The 21,355-nt window shown below is 37.2% G+C and overlaps 2 protein-coding genes across 2 annotated transcripts; both read right to left on the bottom strand.

Moving 5' to 3' along the window:
* Positions 1 to 203: 203 nt before the first annotated feature.
* LOC131167671 (polygalacturonase inhibitor-like) lies at positions 204 to 1,460 on the bottom strand. Its single transcript, XM_058126492.1, has one exon. It carries the CDS (start codon positions 1,383 to 1,385, stop codon positions 357 to 359), a length of 1,029 nt encoding a protein of 342 aa, XP_057982475.1. The 5' UTR covers positions 1,386 to 1,460; the 3' UTR covers positions 204 to 356.
* Positions 1,461 to 3,017: 1,557 nt separating this feature from the next.
* On the bottom strand, positions 3,018 to 21,076 carry LOC131167670 (uncharacterized). Its single transcript, XM_058126491.1, has 5 exons — positions 20,179 to 21,076; positions 5,835 to 5,919; positions 5,582 to 5,751; positions 4,605 to 4,879; positions 3,018 to 3,519 (listed from the first exon to the last, which is right to left on the bottom strand). The coding sequence occupies exons 1-5, from the start codon at positions 20,552 to 20,554 to the stop codon at positions 3,343 to 3,345; spliced, it is 1,083 nt and encodes a 360-aa protein (XP_057982474.1). The 5' UTR covers positions 20,555 to 21,076; the 3' UTR covers positions 3,018 to 3,342.
* Positions 21,077 to 21,355: the final 279 nt, after the last annotated feature.

The raw sequence follows: 21,355 nt of genomic DNA, 5'->3' as shown, positions 1-21,355 counted from the left end.
TGTATAAACCAAATAAATCAAATAATTCGATTCAGTTCAGTTTTTAACTTTAAAAAATGAAATAAAATGGATTGATTCTGGTTTGGTTGGTTTTTGCCTACATTAAATTGAAAAAAAATAAAATATAAAATATAAAAATTCTGCTCTTCATTTTTTTTCACCCCAACCGATGGATTGCACACCCTTTCAACGACATAAAAAAATTGTAAATTAATTTTTATTAAAACATCATAGTCAAAGCTACGCGGGAAATAAAATATAGACGTTGGCCCCATCGCCATCCTCGTACTTCAAACATCAAACCTACTGTTTTTCTCCGGCCAATCTCCCGCTGCCGATCATTCCGGCCGCGGACTTCACTTCTTGCAGCTTGCAAGCGGAGCCCCGCACAAGCACTTGTTATGGAAATAAGATGAGTAATCGAAACTCTGCAACTTCCCGCCGACTGGAATCATCCCGCACAGCCGATTGTAACTAACATTCACATACTGGAGCTCCAGATCCGTCAATGTCGCCGGCAAACTCCCGAAAATCTGGTTATGGTTCAAGTCCAGGGACGTCAAGCTCTGCGGAAACTCAACATTCGTCAGATCGAACTGAAGCTTGTTCCTCGACAAATCCACGATCTGGACGGACTTGTTCGTGCCGAACAGCATCGACGCGTCTCCTTCCAGGGCGTTCCTCGAGAAATCGATTGTCGAGAAGTTCAATCGCCCCAGCGATTTAGGGATCGGTCCGGACAGCTGGTTGTGGGAGAGATAAAGGTCGGGGAAGTTCGGCCAGAAGTTTCCGAACTCCTCGGGGATCTCGCCGGTGAGGCGGTTCCGGTCTAGGTGGAGGGCGCCGAGATTGGGGAGGGTCGAGAGGGAAGGGGGAATTTTTCCGGAGAGGTTGTTGAAGGAGAGATCGAGGTAGTTGAGGTTCTTGAGCTGGCTCAGGATGGCGCCGGGGACTTCGCCGGAGATGTTGGTCCAGCTTACGCGGATCGTCTTGAGGCGTTTGAGTTTGGCGACGGAGGGGGGGATGTTGCCGCTGAGATTGGAGAGCTTGCGGAAGATAAGGGTTTCGAGGAAGGGCAGGTCCCCGACTTCGGCGGGGATTTGGCCGGAGATTTGGCCTGAAAAAATGTTGAGGGCGGTGATGCGACTGGTGTTTAGGTCGCATTCGATGCAGTACCAGTCGCAGCAGTCGGTTTTAGGGTTCCAGGAGGCGAGGTGGTAGGGGTTGTTTAGGGCTTTCTTGATTTGGAGGAGAACCTTTTTGTCTTTTGGGTTGCAGCGTTCCGAGAGAGTAGTAGAAGGGAGGATGAAGAAGAGGAGAAGGAAAGAGAGGATGATGGAGTTTACTGGAGGAGGCGCCATTGCTCTGCTTCTACTCTGTGTCATGGACAATGTTGAAAGAGATGAAACCTATAAATATATGAGGAGGGAGAGATGTCTGTGTGCATTGTGCCAAGTGGGGTTGGCGATTTTGTCCAGTATTTGACTGAAATGATAAGCTTTTAGATTTAAATAAAGGAATAGAGAGAGGAAGAAGAGGATAGGCTTGAATTAGTTTGATTTAATGACCATATTTTGTGTTTGAATGTAAAGGAAAACGGTGCTATTTGGAATAAAAGATAGAAGAATTGGAACGACCTCCATACTGTGGTGTGGGAGTGTGGATGCATCCTAAATTCTGAGATTGTAAGGCAGTGTTTAGCCCACCACAGGTTATGACAGAGATTTTGACTGGTCTACAATGGGGGCCTGCTTTTCTCCTCTGTTCTGTGTGCTTGGCTGGATCCCTATACAGTCCAAGAATCCAAAGTGAAGACGCAAACCATTTGCTTTTGCTCAACCGGCTAAGGCTTTCCTCAATAGTATGCACATACAGCGAAAATGAGGTCAAGATGCTGGACATGAAATAATGAAAATGGAATAGAAAAACAGAGGTAAAAAAGAAAGAGGCTTTCAAGCATGCAGCCTAAAATGTTGCCATTGGGCCTTGGCAGCACAAAGAGGTAAAACAGAAAGAAGCTTTCAAGTGTGCAGCCTAAAATGTTGCTATTGGGCCTTGGCAGCACAAGGATTGAACATTAGATTTAAAATTGTGTAAATTTGTACTTATATTTCAAATTATACAAGCCTTGAGTTCTATATTCCCAAACACACTGGGTATTGGGAGAAGCTCTTGGCTCCCTACTATGCATTGGTGCATAGCACAATACTTCGCATGCTTAAAGATGCATCACATAGGAGCATAATATTAGTGCATATTAAGTTATGTGACTATTTTAAATGAATTTTTTCATCTATTACGTGGTAAAATCTTCCTAAAATGTAATATGCATGCAAAACAGAGAGAGAGAGAGAGAGAGAGAGAGAGAGAGAGAGAGAGAGAGCCAAAATTTTCTGGACAAAGAATTCCGGAGAGAGAAAACTTTCTAGAAAAAGAATTCCAGGTGTGGCATTCTTTCTGTAATGTGCAAGGGGAGTCTAAAAATTTTGTGTTTGAATGTAAAGGAAAACGGTGCTATTTGGGAAAAAAAGATATTAATATTGTCTAAAATTTTAAATATTATACCAACTAAATATTTAAATTTATGAAAAGGTCAAAAACAATGATAGAAGGATTGGAACAACGTCCATACTGTGGTGTGGGAGCGTGGATGCATCCTAAATTGTTGACTTTTAAAATGTTGCCATTGGGCCTTGGCAGCACAAAGAGGTAAAACAGAAAGAAGCTTTCAAGTATGCAGCCTAAAATGTCGCTAATGTCTTGGTAAAATCGTGTAAATTTGTACTTTCTGCATATTTCAAAATATATAAGCCTTGAGTTCTATATTCCCAAACACACTGGGCATTTAGAGAAGGTTTTGGCTCCCGTCTATGCATTTGTGCTATATGCTTTTAAAGATGCATCACATAGGAACATAATATTAGTGCATATTAAGTTATGTGACTATTTTAAATGAATTTTTTCATCACGTGGTAAAATATTCGCAAAACAAAGAAAGAGAGAGAGAGAGAGAGAGAGAGCCCAAAAGTGGACAGTTCATTTATAATTCCAAATAACTTCCCAAAAATGGGGAAATTTTATTGGTAACACAAATGAAATGGCAAAGTTACAGAACAGCCCACTGAAACAAATCAACATCTTATTAATAGTTTCCATAGTGGCAACAGCCCACTAAAACAAATCAACATCTTATGAATGGTTTCTTTGGTGGCACAATGAGATAGTATGATTACAGAACACCCAGTTTTGTGGGGGTGTTTTCCTGTGTCACCTATTATCCCACTATACATGTTAAAACTGTATATCTTCAGCACAAGCATTTGGCTGCCCACCCCTACCCTGTCACAAATGGGACTCTTTCCACTGTAATCTGTTTAGGCCATCAGCAATTGCCCTGCGGAACTCCCCATTGTGAAGAAGAAAGGATGAGACGTGCCCTCCAGTCACCCATCTTACTTCTGATCCCGGCCAAGCTCTTTGAAGCTCCAGCACCGAATGTTTTGGGATGTACCCGTCATCCTGAAACCCACCAACGCAAAAGAAAATATTTTTCAGTGAAAATCAAAAATAATATCACACTTGAGAAAATTAATGATAAGGCAGTATAATAGTTTTTTTCTGGAGTAGATTGTTGGCAATTGAAGGTGGCGGACAACAACAAAAGATTAGCTATTATTGATTTCAGGAAAGAAAATAGGTGCCCAGCACCTTATACTGACAGACAATGAGACTTGCACCAAACAAGAAGCATCCTTACATACTCTAATAAACCTCACAATTATAAGATGACACTCCACACTCTTAGCACTTTCACTTACAAAACACTACCTCGCTGCCCACACAGCACACGATCACAATTCTTTCTCATACTCACACCAAGCACAATATCTGCTTCTTACACTCTCTTGCACACAACACACGCAATTTCCTTGTGTTAGTCCAACATTCGAGCCTTGAGCTCCTTGTATAGGCGCTGAAAGTGGGTGCCAGCTAAGTAGAAACTTCTAGGTAGCTCCTGCTGGTGTTTCTAGATAGAAGTGGAGAGAATTCTAGAAAATAAAGTTCTAGAGAGGGGCAGATAATTATCTAAAGAAAGGAGAAGTTTTCTGGAAAGAGAGAGAAGGAGAAGCTTATAGGAAGAAGAGAGAGGGAGAAGAGCATTCCATAGAGCGAGAGAAAGAATTCCAGAGAGAGAAAACTTTCTAGACAAAGAATTCCAGGTGTGGCATTCTTTCTGTAATGTGCACGGGGAGTCTAGAGTGGTCTAGACATGGAAAATACTAATTGAGACATGGTCTACATGGAAAAATACTCATGTATTGAGTATGATGAGAGCATAAAACTATTTTCCTTCCATGTACAACCTTACTAGTTATTACCAATTAGATTATTGAAATATAACTTCAGAAAGGAAGGTAACACGACTATTTTTGGAAAAAAATAAAATAAAATGTGAGAGGAAATTGAACAGATTTTGACCACATGATATATTGCTGATTCTATGTGCACACTTTTAAATCGGAATTGGACATAACTTACTTTAGATTTCTTATTAATTTTCTTGTGTAAACAACCATATGGGGACAGCAGGAAACAGGACTTACAGTGGCAGCAACAAATATGACAGCATGGGGATTTTTGGGAATTGGAAAGCGCGTGACATCAGTGAGAGAGAGCACAGTTCGCATCCGCTCTCTCACTTCCTCAAGTGTGAGTGTATCTTTCTGCATAGCAAGATCCTCTCTCAATGCTTCCCATGCAGTGCCATACTTCAGTATCCCTTCACAAAATGCCACAACGGCTGAGTGTGGTGAAAGGAATGGGAGTGTTGCAACTGGTGTAGGGTGCAGAGATCCAACCATTGCCGCATGTACTCCTCCTGAAATACAGTATCAAATTTTTCATTCAAAAAGGAACAAAGGGGGCGTTCATCTTACTTTCTTTTTTCTTCATTCCCTGATTCAATATAAAAATTTACGAGTACATCTTCAAAGCCAGAGGCAAAGTAGAACAATGGAATGTCTTCATAATTCAAAAATCTTAACCCAAAAAAATAATAATAATAATAACCACAAATTTTCCTCTATGTTGGGATGCGCTTCACTCAAGACAGCTTAAGCAACAGCTCCTGACAGCAATGGGGCTTGCTTGATGAGGCACCCACAAAAAACATAATTCTCCACTACTAGAAGGTTACAAATAACAATATGCTCATTCATTTAACTTCCATATTTCATTGGAAAAGTGAACAAAGGATAAGATCTTGCAAATGAATTGATAACAAATTGGCCTTTGATTTCAGAAATAGTAACAATTTTGGAGCAGCCAAATTCTGAATTCACTAGTGTTTTATAACTTTGGACCTAGAAAGGCTTGTTTGCTATTTCTAAAAACTGCAATCTTTGACAGTCAGATCCATAACTTAGTACAAAGCCAGAAGTAGCAGTTGCAGATTTGGACCGTGTCCATGATTATAGTGACTATTTGATCCCAAAACTCCCTTTTTGAACCCTTATATTATTAAATTATATAGTTGCCCCTCATGCTTTGAAGTATGGTGGAGGATCCAGATGAACCTTACCCATGCTAAGTCCACAAACACCCAACTTTCCAAACCCTGCCTCGGAGTCTAACCAGTATAAAAGACTGCGGGTCTCTTCAATGGTGACTCTTCCTAGTAACAGCAAATCACTTACACACAAGAGTTTTGCACCATGCTGCAGCACAGGACGTCTCTGTCCATAGAAAGGGCTGCAGCAACATATTCACATTGAATAAGAAACTGCCCATCTTCCAGTTTCAAAAATAGCCAATGGTGGAAAATTGATTCTGACCTCTCAAGCACCATGGTTGCTATGTTTTCTTTCAACAATGGGCCACCAAGACGCAACCTCCGCTCAAATGTATGGTCCCCAGTGCCTGCAAAAAGAGCCTAAAATCTTGCAATTCAAACCAAAAACTTAAGTTTTCAAAATGGCAAAAAGATATCATAAATGGTTGCTGTGAGCAACCAAAAGAATACTATTATCAATTTGTTCTAAAATGGTCAAACTTGTGCTTAAAATATGGAATTGATAACCACATTGATGATTTAGGAATCAAGAACCATCCCATGTAAAAGTATTATAATAAAGTACAACAAAATGCAAGATGACTCTTGGTGGAGGCAACAAACTTTTGCTAAAAGGAAATGAAGAGAAAGCAAATGCTTTCCTTCTGAATGTAGTTAAAATAAGAACAAGGACCTGCAAATAATTCAGAAACTCTCTCCTGCAAAAGAAACGGAATGGAAACATTGCAATTTTAATAAGGCTTTTGCTTTTTGTTTGCCAGCTCACTCTTTGTTTTTGTATGCTGCATGCATACTTGGTTTATGCCCTTCTTGGGCATTTTATTTATTTATTTATTATTAATGAATATACTTATTAAAAAATCAAATGTTTATTTTACAATTATCGACATAAAGTAGGCAAGAGGCAATCAAGTGATAATTACTGTCTTCACATCCACAACTCAAGGCCGACACTGAAGTACTAAATCCATATATTTGGGATAAATTAAATGACTTCTTACGATTCCTAGATTGAGCTTTTCTGCAGAAGTTTTATTCTTCTAATGTACCTCATGTGCCTCGAATCAGAAAGAATTTATTGTCTGACATTGTCAACAAAAGTGGGTGTTACAGCTATATTTGATTCAAATAAAATAGTTTCAGATCTCAGTGAACATGATGTACTCGTGGGAAGGGATTACAATCCTATTGGTTTACAATTTATATTATCTAAATCATAATGACTATGATATAAGCTGCTTCTGCTTATCTGATTGATTCCTCATATTTATGGCATGCCAGATTAGCCTATGTGAATATCAACTAGCAATAAATAGACAAATCCTTAGGATTAATTTTCTAACAAGACGCATATCTCCACTGATGCACAAAAATGGACACTAACCTCCATTGGCATTCAAACATAATTATACATATAAACCTCTTCATTACTTGTTAATCTCGTGTAAAAGGACAAATTAGCTAATATGCCGCCCTTCTTTGGAACTAACATCTAATTTTTCAGAGGATTCGAGGAAATAAATTATTAGCAAATACACAACATCTTTCCATAAGATCAACATTGCATTGGCTGATGTCAGCATTCCTGCTGAAACTCATCCAGGAATGATATGTGAGCTCTTTTTGGCAGGGGGCTTCTTTCACTTAATATTTTAGGGGGGGTCAACTTCATTGTTAAGACAAATTTATCATGTCGCCACAGGGGACATCAGGGGGTCAACAATGAACGGCGTATAAGTGTCATTATACTCGATACATCTTTCCAGACATATGCATCTTCTGTCCAGGTGCATCGTCCAACAGGATTACATTGCATGCTCGCCTCCATTATTAAGACAAATATATCATATCAATAGGGGGCAACAAAAAAAGGGGCTATAAGTGTCATTGTACTCTATATATCATTCCAAAGATATGCGTTAACCGATATCAACATTCTCATGGAAACCCATCCATGATTTCTTTTCAACATTAGGATTCTTTTAGTTACTATCAAGGGGTCAAATTCATTCTTAAGACAAATATAGCATGCCATCATGCAAGGTCATCTAAGAGAGGGTGTATCAATGCCATTATATTCAAGGCTGATATACATTGTTGGCCCACAACCTAACAGCTTAGGGGTCATTTGGTATCACTATTAAAAATCATAAAAACAAAAACCATAACAATATAAACAAAAAAAAAACCCATTAAACAGAAAACTAGCAATATAAACAAACGCATTTTTATAATATGTTTCTTCACTGTCCAGAAATGGAAACAAAAGCAAAAAACAACAACGATGTCAAATAGGCCCTTAAGCTTTTAGGTGAAGTGGAAATCTAAAATTGTATCAAAGCTAAATTTCCAGGAGGTTCTGGGTTCTAGTCTTGTTGCCCACATTTAATGTGTGGTGTTTAAAAATTATTATATTCCCTCTTTTTGGCATGAGGCTTCTTCCACTTAATATTAAAAGGGTCTGATGGGGATCAACATGCCTTATGTATCCCTTTTACTGATATGATGACACATGGATGACCTCCTGATGTCCACTCCTTTGCTAACACAGTGACACACTGACACATGGACGACCTCCACATGTCCACTATTGTTTATATCGATTTTACAGGAACACATGAGATCAATTGAAAATCTTCTACTTCTTTGATGGAAGATTTTTTTTATGTGAAAACTTTGTTATTGTGTTAATTTATATTCTTCGTGGATATGTTATTTCAAGATTATTAGGTGCTTGAAGACCATGCTTGAAGACCCAAGTGAAGTGTTGAAGCAAAGTCCAACTCAAAACCTATGTGGGCCCCACATGGCTTCTAGGCCCCACACGGTTTTGGCCTTCCTTATAGAATATGTTTAAATTTCAAATTTGAATTGTAATAATGCAAGACAACTAAGCTTGACTTGTGTGCTTATAAGTTAGAGTTCCTTATTTTTTAGTAAGTATTAATTGTGTTAGGTTAATAGTTGTTATTGAAAGTTGTTGAGAGTTGTTGAGTATTTAATGCTTTGTCTCGCAAGCTATGCCTATAAATAGCCTTCTTATTGTAAGAACAGATATGAAGTTGAAGTTAAATATAGAAGAAACATTTCTTTGCTTGAGCTTGTAAAGTTTGTCCCTCTCCTTGTGAGTGAGTAGTGTGAGGCTATGGCGTTCTCTCCGGAAATCAAGTGGTGAGAGACCACTAAACTATCCAACGACTCCATCAATCCCTCGTCCATCTAATATTCTCACGGCCCCCATCAACACCACAAGGCCAGCACTTCATACACCCACACGACGATCATCATCTACACTTCATTGCTGCATTCATCTTGTGATTCAAAGCTTGTAAGAAGGACCTACGGTGTGACCTAACTATGTGTGGAACAACGTCAAGTCATCCAAATCAATCCCTTGGTAACTTCAGTACTTGTATTTGAATCCTTTGCTATATTTTGTGAAACCTTGCTAGTAGATTAAAATCACATCTTTGAATAACCCTTTTGATCCATAGATTACAATATTGGCACTTGCTAGTTAAAATCAATTGTATGAATATTAGTTTGCTAACATAGAACTTTTATTCTTGAATCTTTGAAATACCAACTTTTCAGCATATAATTTGATTCCTTTGTGAAAGAACCAATTGGGACTTAATTGCTGGAAAAATCATACACCTTTTCAAAATCCTTGAACATGTGAAATAAAGTATGATTTATTGTGTTTATGTTCGGATAATTAATTCTTAAATTAAAGTTTTTAAGTGTATGTGCTTGTGTAAGGGTTGAATCGTATGACATAGGTCGACCATTCCCGTCCTACACTAGGGTCCACTTCATTATTAAAGCAAATATAGCATGTGACCACAAGTGGTCAGCAACAAAGGGCATATAAGTGTCATTATACTCAATATATCTTCCCAAAGATATGCATCCTCTCTAGGTGTATCTTCCAACAAGACTAGATAGCATGCCTCGACTCCATTATTAAGACAAATATATCATATCAATAGGGGGTCAAAAAACAAATGGGCTATAACTGTTTATTGTACTCTATACATCATTCCAAAGATATGCATTAGCCAATGTCAACATTCTCATTGAAACTCATCCAAGAATGGTACATGATTTCTTTTCAACATTACTATTCTTTTAGTTACTATTTGTCAAATCTTGATATACAATATTGGCCCACAACCTAATAGCTTAAGCTTTTAGGTAAACTGGTAATTTAACATGGCATCAAAGCTGGTTACTAGGAGGTCTTAGGTTCTAGTCTTGTTGCCCACATTTATTATGTTGTGTATAAAAAATTATTTTGCTCCCTATCATGGGTGTTATTTATTGTGTGTTATCTCTCTATGTGCTGTCAAGCTACACGTGTAGGGGAGTGTTAAAGCTTGATATACATTGTTGGCCCACAACCTAATAGCTTAAGCATTCAAGTAAAATAGCTATCTAACACTATTTAAGAGGCCAAATTCATTCTTAAGACAAATATAGCATGCCATCGTGCAGGGTCATCTGAAAGAGGGTGTATCAGTGCCATTATATTTAAATGTCATTGGTAAAGCTTGATATACATTGTTCGAGGTTCATGGAGTTGTGCAAGCAGCATGGCATAAGGAGACATTTCACAGTACACAAAATACCACAACAAAATGGTGTGGCGGAAAGGATGAACAGAATCATAGTTGAAAGGGCTTGATGTCTCAAATTGAACGCAGGGCTCACAAAGAACTTCTTAGCAGAGGCAATCAATATGACGTGTTTCTTGATTAATAGATTACCAAAGGCAGCATTAGATGGGAAAGTTGCAAAGGAGGTGGGAATAGGCATTGAGGTAGACTACTCTGATTTGAGAGTATTTGGATGTCTATGAGCACATTCCTAGTGAGGAGAGATCAAAGCTTGAGGCAAAGTCTAGACAATGCATCTTTCTGGAGTATCCAAAAGGGGTGAAAGAGTTCGAGCTGTGGATCCAAAGGTAAACAAGGTGGTGATCAGTAGAAACGTGATCTTCGATGAGAAAGCCATGTTGCAGCGTACTCAGGAAGAAGAAGAAAAACAGGTGCCAGAAAACTGCAGCAGCAATGAGCGTGTGGTGCAGGTGGACTTAGATACTAAAGGTGGAGATGGAAATGTACAAAACAAAAGGAGTTCTAGCCCAAGAGACCAGCAGCAACGCAGTATAGCTATAAACAGACCCAGATGCACTATCAAGCCACCCAGGTATGAATTTAATGATCTGGCGTCTTATGCACTAAACACTAGTCGTAAGGATCCTACTGATTTTCAAGAGGCGGTGCACAGCCAAGAGAAAATTAGATGGATGGGTGCTATGGTGGAAGAGATGGAATCATTGCATAAGAAGTTAAGAACCAGACGTGGGAGTTGGTGGAGCTTCCAACAGGGAAGCGAGCGGATACAAGTGGGTGTATAGAAAGAAAGAAGCGATTTTAGAAAAAGAATGAGAGAAGTTCAAGGCTCGGTTAGTGGCAAAGGGTTACTCACAAAGGAAATGGGTTGATTATGATGAGATCTTCTCCCCCCTAGCCAGACACACTTCTATCAAGGTAGTGTTGGGATTGGTGGTGCATTACGATTTGGAGCAGATGGACATAAAGACAGTGTTCCTCTATGGCGATTTGGAGGAGCTGATCTACATGGTATAGCAAGAAGGGTTTAGTCAACCTGGATAGGAGCAATTGGTTTGTAAACTGAAGAAATCACTTTACGGGCTGAAGAAGTCTCCGAGGCAGTGGTACAAACACTTTGACTCCTACATGATCCGGATTGGCTACAGGAGGTGTGAGTATGATTGCTATGTCTACGTGAAGAGTCTTGAAGAAGGTTTACTCATTTTTCTGTTGCTTTATGTTGATGACATGCTGATTTCTGCAAAGGATATGACTAAGGTAAATCAGTTGAAGACTCTGTTGCGTAAAGAGTTTGACATGAAAGATTTGGGTGTAGCCAAGAAGATTCTTGGGATGGAGATTCGCAAGGACAGAGCTGCAGGGAGATTGTGGTTATCTCAGGACATTTATGTGGAGAAATTGTTAGAGACCGGTGAGTACACCGTTAGCGAATCACTTTAGATTGTCTACCGCCCAGTGCCAAACGACGGTATGTAATGGTATGTACGAGACAAGACCTGCCACAAGCTGTCAGTGTGGTAAGCAAGTTCTTTTTGAATCTAGGTCGACAACATTGGGATGCAGTCAAGTGGATCTTCAGATACTTGAGGGTACTACAGACTATGGCAAGTTCAGCAGACAACAGAGTGATCCTTCAGTGGTAGGATATGTGGATGCTAACTATGCAAGGGGCCTAGATGACAGAAGGTCTACCACAAGATACATATTCACCCTTGTGGGAGGGCCTATTTGTTGGAGGTCCATGGTGCAGTCACTTGTTACCTTATCTACAACTGAATCGGAGTATATGGCCATGGCTGAAGCTACCAAGGAAGCGTTGTCATGGTTTTAAATAACAATCGCGACCGTTACGTAACGGTCTTTTGGTTACCGATACCGTTACACACCGTGAAATCGGTGGGAAGAAAAATCACGGCTGTAGCGGCCGTTATGAACCTCGACCCTTACATAAAGGTCGCTACGGCTATTACATAATCATTACAGAACTATTACACCAAAAAATTTATTTTATTTTTTACTTTTTCTTCTCACTTTTTCCCTCTCTTTCATAAATCATTCTCAATATACCATGTGGCGAGAGGGGGAAAAGATTATAATGAGGATGACAATGATACAAAATTTACTATTTCTTTAAATACTCACAAGAGATGCATTAATTAACAATTTGAAAATACTAACTTGTTAGGAAAATATTTAATTTTGATAATATTAGTAATGTGATATTTATGTTCTATATTTTTCAACTTCAGCCTTCTTTCTTTTCTAACTATTTTATATTTTTATTATTTGTATGTCTTATGTGTCTAATAGATTAATGGAGTGTATAATGTATTTTGTTTTATTAATTAATTTAGCACACATAAGAATTTATCACAGATAAGAACAATGAGAAGTATAAATATGCACACACGTAATTTTTCTATCAATGATGGTTTAAAATAAATGTAAACTTGGTGCCCTTACCAAATAACTTAGCTACTCGAACTAAAGGATCCAAAATACACTAAAAGCTTAAAACATGCAAGTACGCTAATATGCACAAGGTTGTGTGTGCTTCAAAAAAATTCAGGGTCGTTACACTCGCTTCCCATTATGTAACATTCGCTACTCCCGCTTCCTGTTACACCCATTACTGTTACATTACCCTACCCGGTACTGCAATTTAAAATCATAAGCGTTGTGGCTTACAAGATTTGTCAAGGAGCTGGGCATTCAGCAAGGTGGAGTTCAACTACATTGTGATAGTCAAAGTGTCATTTATTTGACGAAGAACCAAGTGTATCATGCGAGGACCAAGCACATAGATGTGCGGTTTCACAGGATCAAGGAATTGGTTGTTTCTGGTGTACTACTGCTTGAGAAAGTTCACACGTCTAAGAATGCAGCTGATATGTTGACGAAGTCTGTTACAACAGGCAAGTTCAAGCATTGTTTGGACTTGATCAACGTCTCTAGTTGCTTAATGGGAGGCGTCCCAACCTACTGTCCCAAGTGGAGTTGCGGGTTATGTTTTTATATTTCTCCTAAGAGGTGAATATTCGCCAAGGTGAAGATTGTTGGAGTTTGTGGCTCATATTAAATGGAACGCATGTACAGGGAAAGCATGGTAAGCAAAGAACAAGGAAGTTGAGCTACAAGAAGAAACCGTCAACAGTTTGGTCAATGGTTACATCAACGGTTTACCCTCGGGAGAAAACCGTCGACGGTCCTATTCGGCGCAGATTTCGAATTTTGAATCAGAAAGATCAGTAGGTTGGGGACTTGGGAACTTCCTAAGTCCTTTGTACATGTAGGGTTAGCATATAAACAATATTGTAACTCTTGTTTGATGATTCTGATAGTGAAATTCAGCCACTTGCTCCCATGTACATAGGCACATTTCCGAACCACGTAATTTCTTGTTTCGTGTGTTTTATTGCTTTGATATTTACCTGTGCGCGATTGTGTTTCCGTATATTATTCATCATTGGTTGTTGCGTTGCACGATCTGAGCGATTTGTGTTTCCGCTATGCATTGGTATATTTGCACTACAAGGACTAAGTTGCTAGGAGGTTCTAGGTTCTAGTCTTGTTGCCCACACTTCTTATGTGGTGTTTAAAAATTATTATATACCCTATAATGGGGGTTACTTATTGTGTGTTTATTTCTCCACGTGCTATCGAGCTGCAAGTGCAGGGGAGTATTAAAGCTGGATATACATTATTGGCCCACAAGATGGTTTTAAATAGCAGCCACGACTGTTACATAATGGTTTTTTGAGTCCCTAACTTACACCCTACTAAATCAATGGGATGAAAAATCACAGCCGTAGCTGCCACTGCAGACTGCTATCATTACGTAACAGGTGCTACGACCCTACGTAACTGCTAAAGGACTATTACGCAAAAAAATATATTTTATTTTTTTTTCTTTTCACAAATTATTCTTGATAAGCTACGCAAGGAGGGGGAAAGATTATAATGAGGACGATAATGATATAAATTTTTTTTTTAATATTCACGAGAGATGCATTAATCAATAATTTTGAATAAACATTATTTTTGTTACATATTTATTATGATAATATTAGTAATTTGATTTTTATTTTTTATATTTTTCAACTTCAACCTTTTTTTCTAATCTAATTTTTTTTCCGTGTTCAAATTGTTAGTACTTTATTTATTTAATGATAAATTTTATGAATGTATATTATAGTTTTAAAACTTAGGTTATACTTATACAATATAACTTGTTTGTTTAAATTTATTAGATTTTTATTACTTTAACAGAAAAAATAATAGAACTTGACTAATTTATCGTATTATTTATCCTAATAGATTAGTAGAGTGCATAATGAATTTTGTTTTGTTAAGTAATTTATCAAACATAGAATTGATGAATAAAGAAGAAAATATATACATATATAATTTTTTCTATCAATAGCGGTTTAAAACAAATGTAAAATTTGTTGCTCTCAGTAAACAATACTAGTAAGTTGAACTAAAGGATCCAAAATGCACTAAAACTCTTTTTAAGAAGGGGTCATAGCTTAAAACATGTATTTTATATCAATATACAAAAGATTGTGTGTGCTTGGAAAAAATTCACAACCATTACACCCACTTCCTGCTACACTTGTTACAGTTATGCTATGCTACTTGCTACCACTATTTAAAACCATTGTCATGACCTAATAGCTTAAGCTTTCAGGTGAAGTAGTAATCTAACAATTACAAAGGCCAAGACCATTTTCTGAACATTGGGAAAGGCCTACTTTGGCAAACCTAAAGGGAAGTCGAGATATTTTTTTCAAATTTAAATACATGCCAAAGAAAATGATTTATAGACAAATAAGACCTCAAAAACTAATTAGCAGTGATTAAAGCTATTTAAAAACAAGTTATCTAGAGGTTACTATAAATAATACCTAAAAAATATGGTTGCTTTTCAAGAGACTAAGTTGTATTCGGTGATTCATTCTTAAGATTCTTAATACAAATATATCATGCCGTCATGAGGATTCAACTCACAAAGAGGTATAAGTGTCATTATATTTAAATGTCACATAGATCAATTTCATTTTTCAAACATTAAGAGAGGAATGAGTCTTTTGGCAAACCTTAAGGGAAGTTGGTGCATTTAGCCAAATTTAAAATAGGCCAAAGAAAACAATATGTAGACAATAAGACTTTAAAATTAATTAGTAGTGCTTAGAATGACTTAAACACAACTTATCTATAGGTAATTAGAAATAATACATGATTAGTATGATTGCTTTTCATTATATAATATATACTCAAAACTAAAAGAGACACTTAGATTATATAATTATGTGCAAGAATGATACAACAAACAACAACCAAGCCTTTATAGTCCCGCTAGATGGGGTTGGCTATATGAATCATTTTCTACCATTTTGTACCATCTATGGCAATATTCCTACCATCTACAACTTGCCTTGCGACATGAAAGCTCGCATCATCCATCACCATCAAAATTCAGAGCAAGGGATCTTTTGGAACACTCCCTTTCTCAAAAACGTGGAAGACTAGGAACTCCACCATCTCATTAATTTTTATAGCCATCTCTACAACTTCCAAGCCAAAACATTCCCAATCAATCAAAGTGAATCATAGACAAAAACAAGGTCTTCTCAGTCAAATCCTTCTACAGGAAACTCTCACCAATGGAAACAAACCACAGCGATCCCCCTTGGACTCACATTTGGAAGGCGGCTGCCCCTACCAAGGTAGCCTTTCTTGCTTGGGAGGCAACACACGGAAAGATCTTAACCCTAGACAATCTGCAGAAAAAGGGGGGCTGACCACCGTCAATAGGTGTTCCCATTGCATGGCTGATGCAGAATCAATTGAGCATATCCTCCTTCATTGCCCCTAGACCAGGAACCTTTGGAATATGGATCTAACCATGATCAGACAATGGTGGGTTACTGCCAGCTCGGTGGGAGGGGAGTTCTGGGCATGGAAAGGGATTCGAGCAACCAAGGAGAAGAGAAAGGCTTTGTCTCTCATCCCTCTTGCAATTTTCTGGTAAGAAATAGGAGAGTGTTCAAAAACTCTCTTACATTGCTTCAGACTAGTGGACTACCACAGTTTCCAACTTGGATTGTATGGAATGACCATAATCTAATTTTAGAATTTTGTGACATCTTGCAGGGGGATGACTTCGTGTAATCTAGGTTGGCATCCCGTTGATGCCCTTTTTCTTTAAAAAAGAAGTCTAGGGCAATATTCTCAAAAAAAAAAAAAAAAAAAAAAAAAAAGAAGATTGCCAATTTCCAAAAATCTTTCCTTGCTATCTCAGCCCAAAGCTATTCTTGGACCACCATTACCCCTTTGATATCTAACGTCAACTAAATTGCTCTTTCCCACTCAAGTGTTACAAGATCTATGTTATGAGTGCCCAAATCTTACCTTATACAAGTGCTACATTTGGCTTAATACGAATATCGTTACTTAATTTATCTTCTAATGTTATGCCGCTTATTTATCCTAACATTCTCATTTTAAATGCATTTACTTTTTGAATACATTGTTTCCTAGTTGTCCAACATTCCAATCCATATAGCTTAGCTGGTCTTGAAGCTCCCTATACAAATTTCCTTTTAATTTTAGGTAATTCAGTCAGATGATCACACAACAGATAAAATGCATTACTTTATTTTACCCAATCTTCTCTATTTCTATGTATCACATCTTAGATTTCTTCTTTTGCGTGGATAATATATTCAATGTACCAAAATCTACTACTCTTGGAAATTTCTTGACAACAAAGGTCAACATTTTTTCATCATTCCTCATGGAATCTAGCAAAATTGCACTTTGTAACCTTACTTCGATTTATGTTAAAAACTCTAGATTCCAAAGCATCTCTCCATAGTCTTAGCTTATAGTCTATTCCATCTCTAGTTTTACATATCAAGACAATATCACCCTTCACAAAAACAACAAACACCAACAAACCTCAATATATATCTAATAAGTTCAGTCACAACTGAAGCAAAAATAAATAAATAATAAGGACTCAAAACAAACCCTTGATGTGCATGTATTGTGAATAAAAATCCCCTAGTTTCTCATTTTGGAGTTTCACCGCTAGCCATTACCCTATCCTACATATCATCAGTAACTTTTACTTATAGACAACCTACTCCCTACTTTTCCAAAAGCCACAATAAAAGAACTTCAACCTATCAAGGCTTTCTCTAATTCAACAAAAACTATGTGTGAATCGTTACTATTTTCTATTAGTCTCCTAATGGAAATGCATCCTATCTTGTTGATCTCTTGGGCAAATATATCCAATGTTGTTGACATCTTGGGCATAATATCAAACTAATTTTGTGAGACACCCCTACCTAGTCTTAATCTTTGTTCAATTATCTATTCCTAAAGTTTAATTGTACGATTCACAAGTTTAAGCCAATAGAGTTATTATAATTTTGAATATCTCCTTTGTTTTTATGTATAGATACTAAAATACTCTTTCTCCACTCATTCAGCATTTTTTTGTCTTTATTTTTGTTAAATAAACTTCTCAACCATATGACCATATTATCTCGTAAGATTTTCCACTTCAATAGGGATGCCATCTGGTCCTATTACTTTTCTATTTTTCATTTTTAGAGCACACTTAACATCATGTACTTTAATTACATGAACATATCTTAGAATTTTTTACAATGGGAAAGAATTACAACATGGCTCTTTTTTTTTTTTAAAGAATAATTTTGAACAAGAATTAATAAATATACACTTAGCCAAAAGGAAGAATTAACAGTTAAAAAGATGTCAAATGCAATTATGAATAGCTTCAATCCTCATAACCTAAAATGGGTAAGCCATCTAAAATGCTCATCATATAGTAAAGAGAATTCCTCATAAACAATTTAATTAATGAGAAACTACCACCTCAGTCTAGAAAATTTGGGTTTACCAATAAATAAAAACAGATTTTTATAAAACAACAGATTTCATTTTTTTAAACATACAATTGACAATGCAGCCTATAAGTATCTTTAACACTGATAAGAGTATTACAAAGCCTAACGCCATAAACATTTTCTTTCTAATTCAAGATTGAAAAAAGAACCTGAAATTAGAAGAAATATAATTCCTTGAAGAGAACCTGACTATTGAATGACTTTTAAGCATTTTTCATAGATGAGTTCGAGGAACATATTCAAAAAATCCATGTCTTTGATGTATCCTAGATTCTTTACTGCAGCTATTAATATTGGGAATCTATTACTCCAAAAGACACTGAATTTTTTCCACCAAACAGCAAATATTGAATTTTAAAAGCATGATTCAAAGAATTATTTGAGTATGGTGAGGCAAAAAAATGTAATGGATGATTATATTTATTCACCTGTAGCAAATCAACAACTATGAGAACATATTCTTTAGCCACCATAGACAAAATAATTCACCGAGTATTTGAAAAAATAGCTTCTTTAAATGGTCATTAGAGAGAATCTGCCATGACTGCACTCTTTGTCATATATAAAGAAGAACCCTCATACATAAAAAAGAACCCAAAAAAGCAACTTATCAGCTCCATAGCATTTCAAGGAGGTCCTAAGCATAGTATGAGTATTTTAAGAATGTGCAGATTTCTAATGGATATCATACAAATAATTCTTGTACATATGTGTACACAAATTCTCCAATCATTGAGGTGTTAAAATTTGCTTTTAGATTAATAATATCCTGTTTTACCTCTCTCTCTCTCTCTCACGCACACACACACAATATTTTATTCAATAAAACTAAAACACAAGTACAATAAATGGAGGATAAGTAAGACATCTCCAATTCAACTAACCATAATAATGCAGCCCTCAATTCCTTTGAAGATCAGACAGCAAAATCGCCCCAAGAATCCCAAAGGAATGTCTCACAAAGAAGCAAGAAAGTTAACTCAATTGCACACCAAAGTTGGAGAAGTCATCTAAGCCTTAAAAATTTTCAAATTCTTCTCTAGCCACAGATCCAAAAGATGGCATACACTGCACAAGTCCATAAACCTGTCCTTTTTTTACTTTTCCCATAACCCCCAAATCTCACTACCAAGAAATCATAGAGCACCCTAGCTTCACTAAAACAAGAGAAAAGAGCATTCTAAAGTTGTCTCACCATCTGCCAAAGAAGAAAAAGGTAGATATTGCTCTCATTGGAATTGTGGCACAACATATTATCTAGGTTAAGAACCTTATTGGTTCTCTGAACAACTCAATTGTATTAATCCTGTCAAGAGTCAAAGTCCATTTGAAAGCCCACATCTTAAAAGGAACTTCAGCCTTCCAAGCAACACAATACAAAGGAAAAGAACTAGGGGTTGAATGTTTCAAAAAATGAGTAAAGAAAGACTTTGAAGAAAAGGAAGTGAGGGAATAGCGTAATGTGGTTGGTGAGTGAGGACATTAATACATCCTTTTTACCATGGCAAACGTAATGATAAATTGATTTGTTCCCATCAAATTTTGATCATCAAGAGCAATTGAACAGGTTCCTTACATTGTGGTTTTAACTGAAAATAACAGTTACCACAAAGATATTTGCCTCATTAAAGAGACACCTTCAGCATATTTGACAAACTATAAGCAGAGATCAAGCTGCTTATCTATTTTATACAACTTCTTATTGTTTCATTGCAACAAAGCATATGCTAGTTATACAAAGTTTTTGCTTTCAGAAACAAATGTCACCAAGATTTTCAACAACTAACTTCATAGAAAATATTCCTAGTCTTCATCAATTAACTCTCAAATTCTGCCTAAACTTTGTTGAGGCAAATAAATCAAACTCATTATTGGATACTACTTTGAAGCAACCCAAACATAAATCAGACCCCAAATTGAAACCTCCACCAATCAAATGACACCCAGTCAAACTTCAAACTTGAAGTCAATCTATGTGGATGCTTAATACATTAAAAAAAGCTAAATACATTTCTAGAAATACCTGCAAGATGAACCACGCAGGCCATTTTCTGCGGCTGCACAAATTTGGGCATGAGAAAAGCGACTCTTGCCTTGTGACACTCAGGAGGCAATGCACTTAGAAGCTGCTCGTCGCAAGGAGTCCTGAAAACTCCTTCTCTCAACCAAGCCGTCTTTGTCTCCCAAATTGTTCTCCATAAGGGCTGGATCAAACTGGGAGGCCAGTTCTGGTTCCCAAGATCAGGAAATAGCTGCTTGATCATCGTCTCCAGCATATCAAGCTTGTTCCCACCCCACCCTCTTGAGAAAAACGGAGGGCTTATCTTTGTTCTATGAACAAATGCACCATAAACATGATCCAATACATAATGGAGCATCCCGAGATTCACAGTTACCATGTTTGAGACAACCCCACCAATTAAAAACAACCGAAATGCAGAAGAAAAAGAGATTGGCAACAAATTGCGTCGATTTAAAGGATACCCAGAAGACAGACTCACAATGGTAAATCAATGGAATAAGAAATTAACATAAAAACTCATTCCAAACATCGAACCCATTATTCAAAGTGTTACAGAAGCCTTAAATTTAGAGGGACTTTGTAATCTAACAATCATATTTCGGACAAGAGAAGACACGAATTAGATCTAAAAGGGGAGGATATACAAAAGTTCGTTAAGCCAACTTTAGATCTAAGAAACCACGGTGTTCTGTGAAAAGAAAGATTAGAACATCTCGACAAAGACCAACAAAACCATGAGCTGATAATCATTGATTAGGAAAAATACCTGTGGAGAAAAGGGCAGAGCTGAGAGCAGGAAAGAGATCCCAGCTGTGAGAAAATCGAGGGAGGGAGAGAGAGAGAGAGCAGTATGATTACGAAACCGGGTGCGGATAATGCAATATGGTGGCTTGGTCCCACGCGCCACCTGTCGAAACTGCAGGTTGATAATAAATCATTACCAATGACTCCGACGGAGTTTTCCTTAGTTTATTATTAATTTATAATAATATATTAAATAATATCTTATTCGAAAAATTTATTTTGAAATGACATTCATGTAATCTCGGTACTTGATCTAACGAGATTTAGCGCGTAGCGAAATTTGCCATGCGTCAGGATCAGGATCAGCTTATTTCCTAGACAAATCTCGTTAGACCATCCAGCGAGATTTGCATGGCACGTCCATCCCTTACAC

Source organism: Malania oleifera, chromosome 11 (assembly GCF_029873635.1).
Source record: "Malania oleifera isolate guangnan ecotype guangnan chromosome 11, ASM2987363v1, whole genome shotgun sequence".
In the NCBI taxonomy this organism is placed as follows: Eukaryota; Viridiplantae; Streptophyta; class Magnoliopsida; order Santalales; family Ximeniaceae; genus Malania; species Malania oleifera.
The sequence above is the reverse complement of the archived record's forward strand: the minus strand, read 5'-3'. Positions and strand labels throughout refer to the sequence as shown.

Excerpts from the sequence above, each read along its gene's own strand:
- LOC131167671 (XM_058126492.1), bottom strand. The coding sequence starts at position 1,385 with ATGACACAGAGTAGAAGCAGAGCAATGGCGCCTCCTCCAGTAAACTCC.
- LOC131167670 (XM_058126491.1), bottom strand. The coding sequence starts at position 20,554 with ATGGTAACTGTGAATCTCGGGATGCTCCATTATGTATTGGATCATGTT. Across the intron at positions 5,752-5,834 it reads GCAACCATGGTGCTTGAGAG|CCCTTTCTATGGACAGAGAC; the intron begins GTCAGAATCAAT and ends ATGTTGCTGCAG. Across the intron at positions 3,520-4,604 it reads TCATATTTGTTGCTGCCACT|GATGACGGGTACATCCCAAA; the intron begins GTAAGTCCTGTT and ends GGTGGGTTTCAG.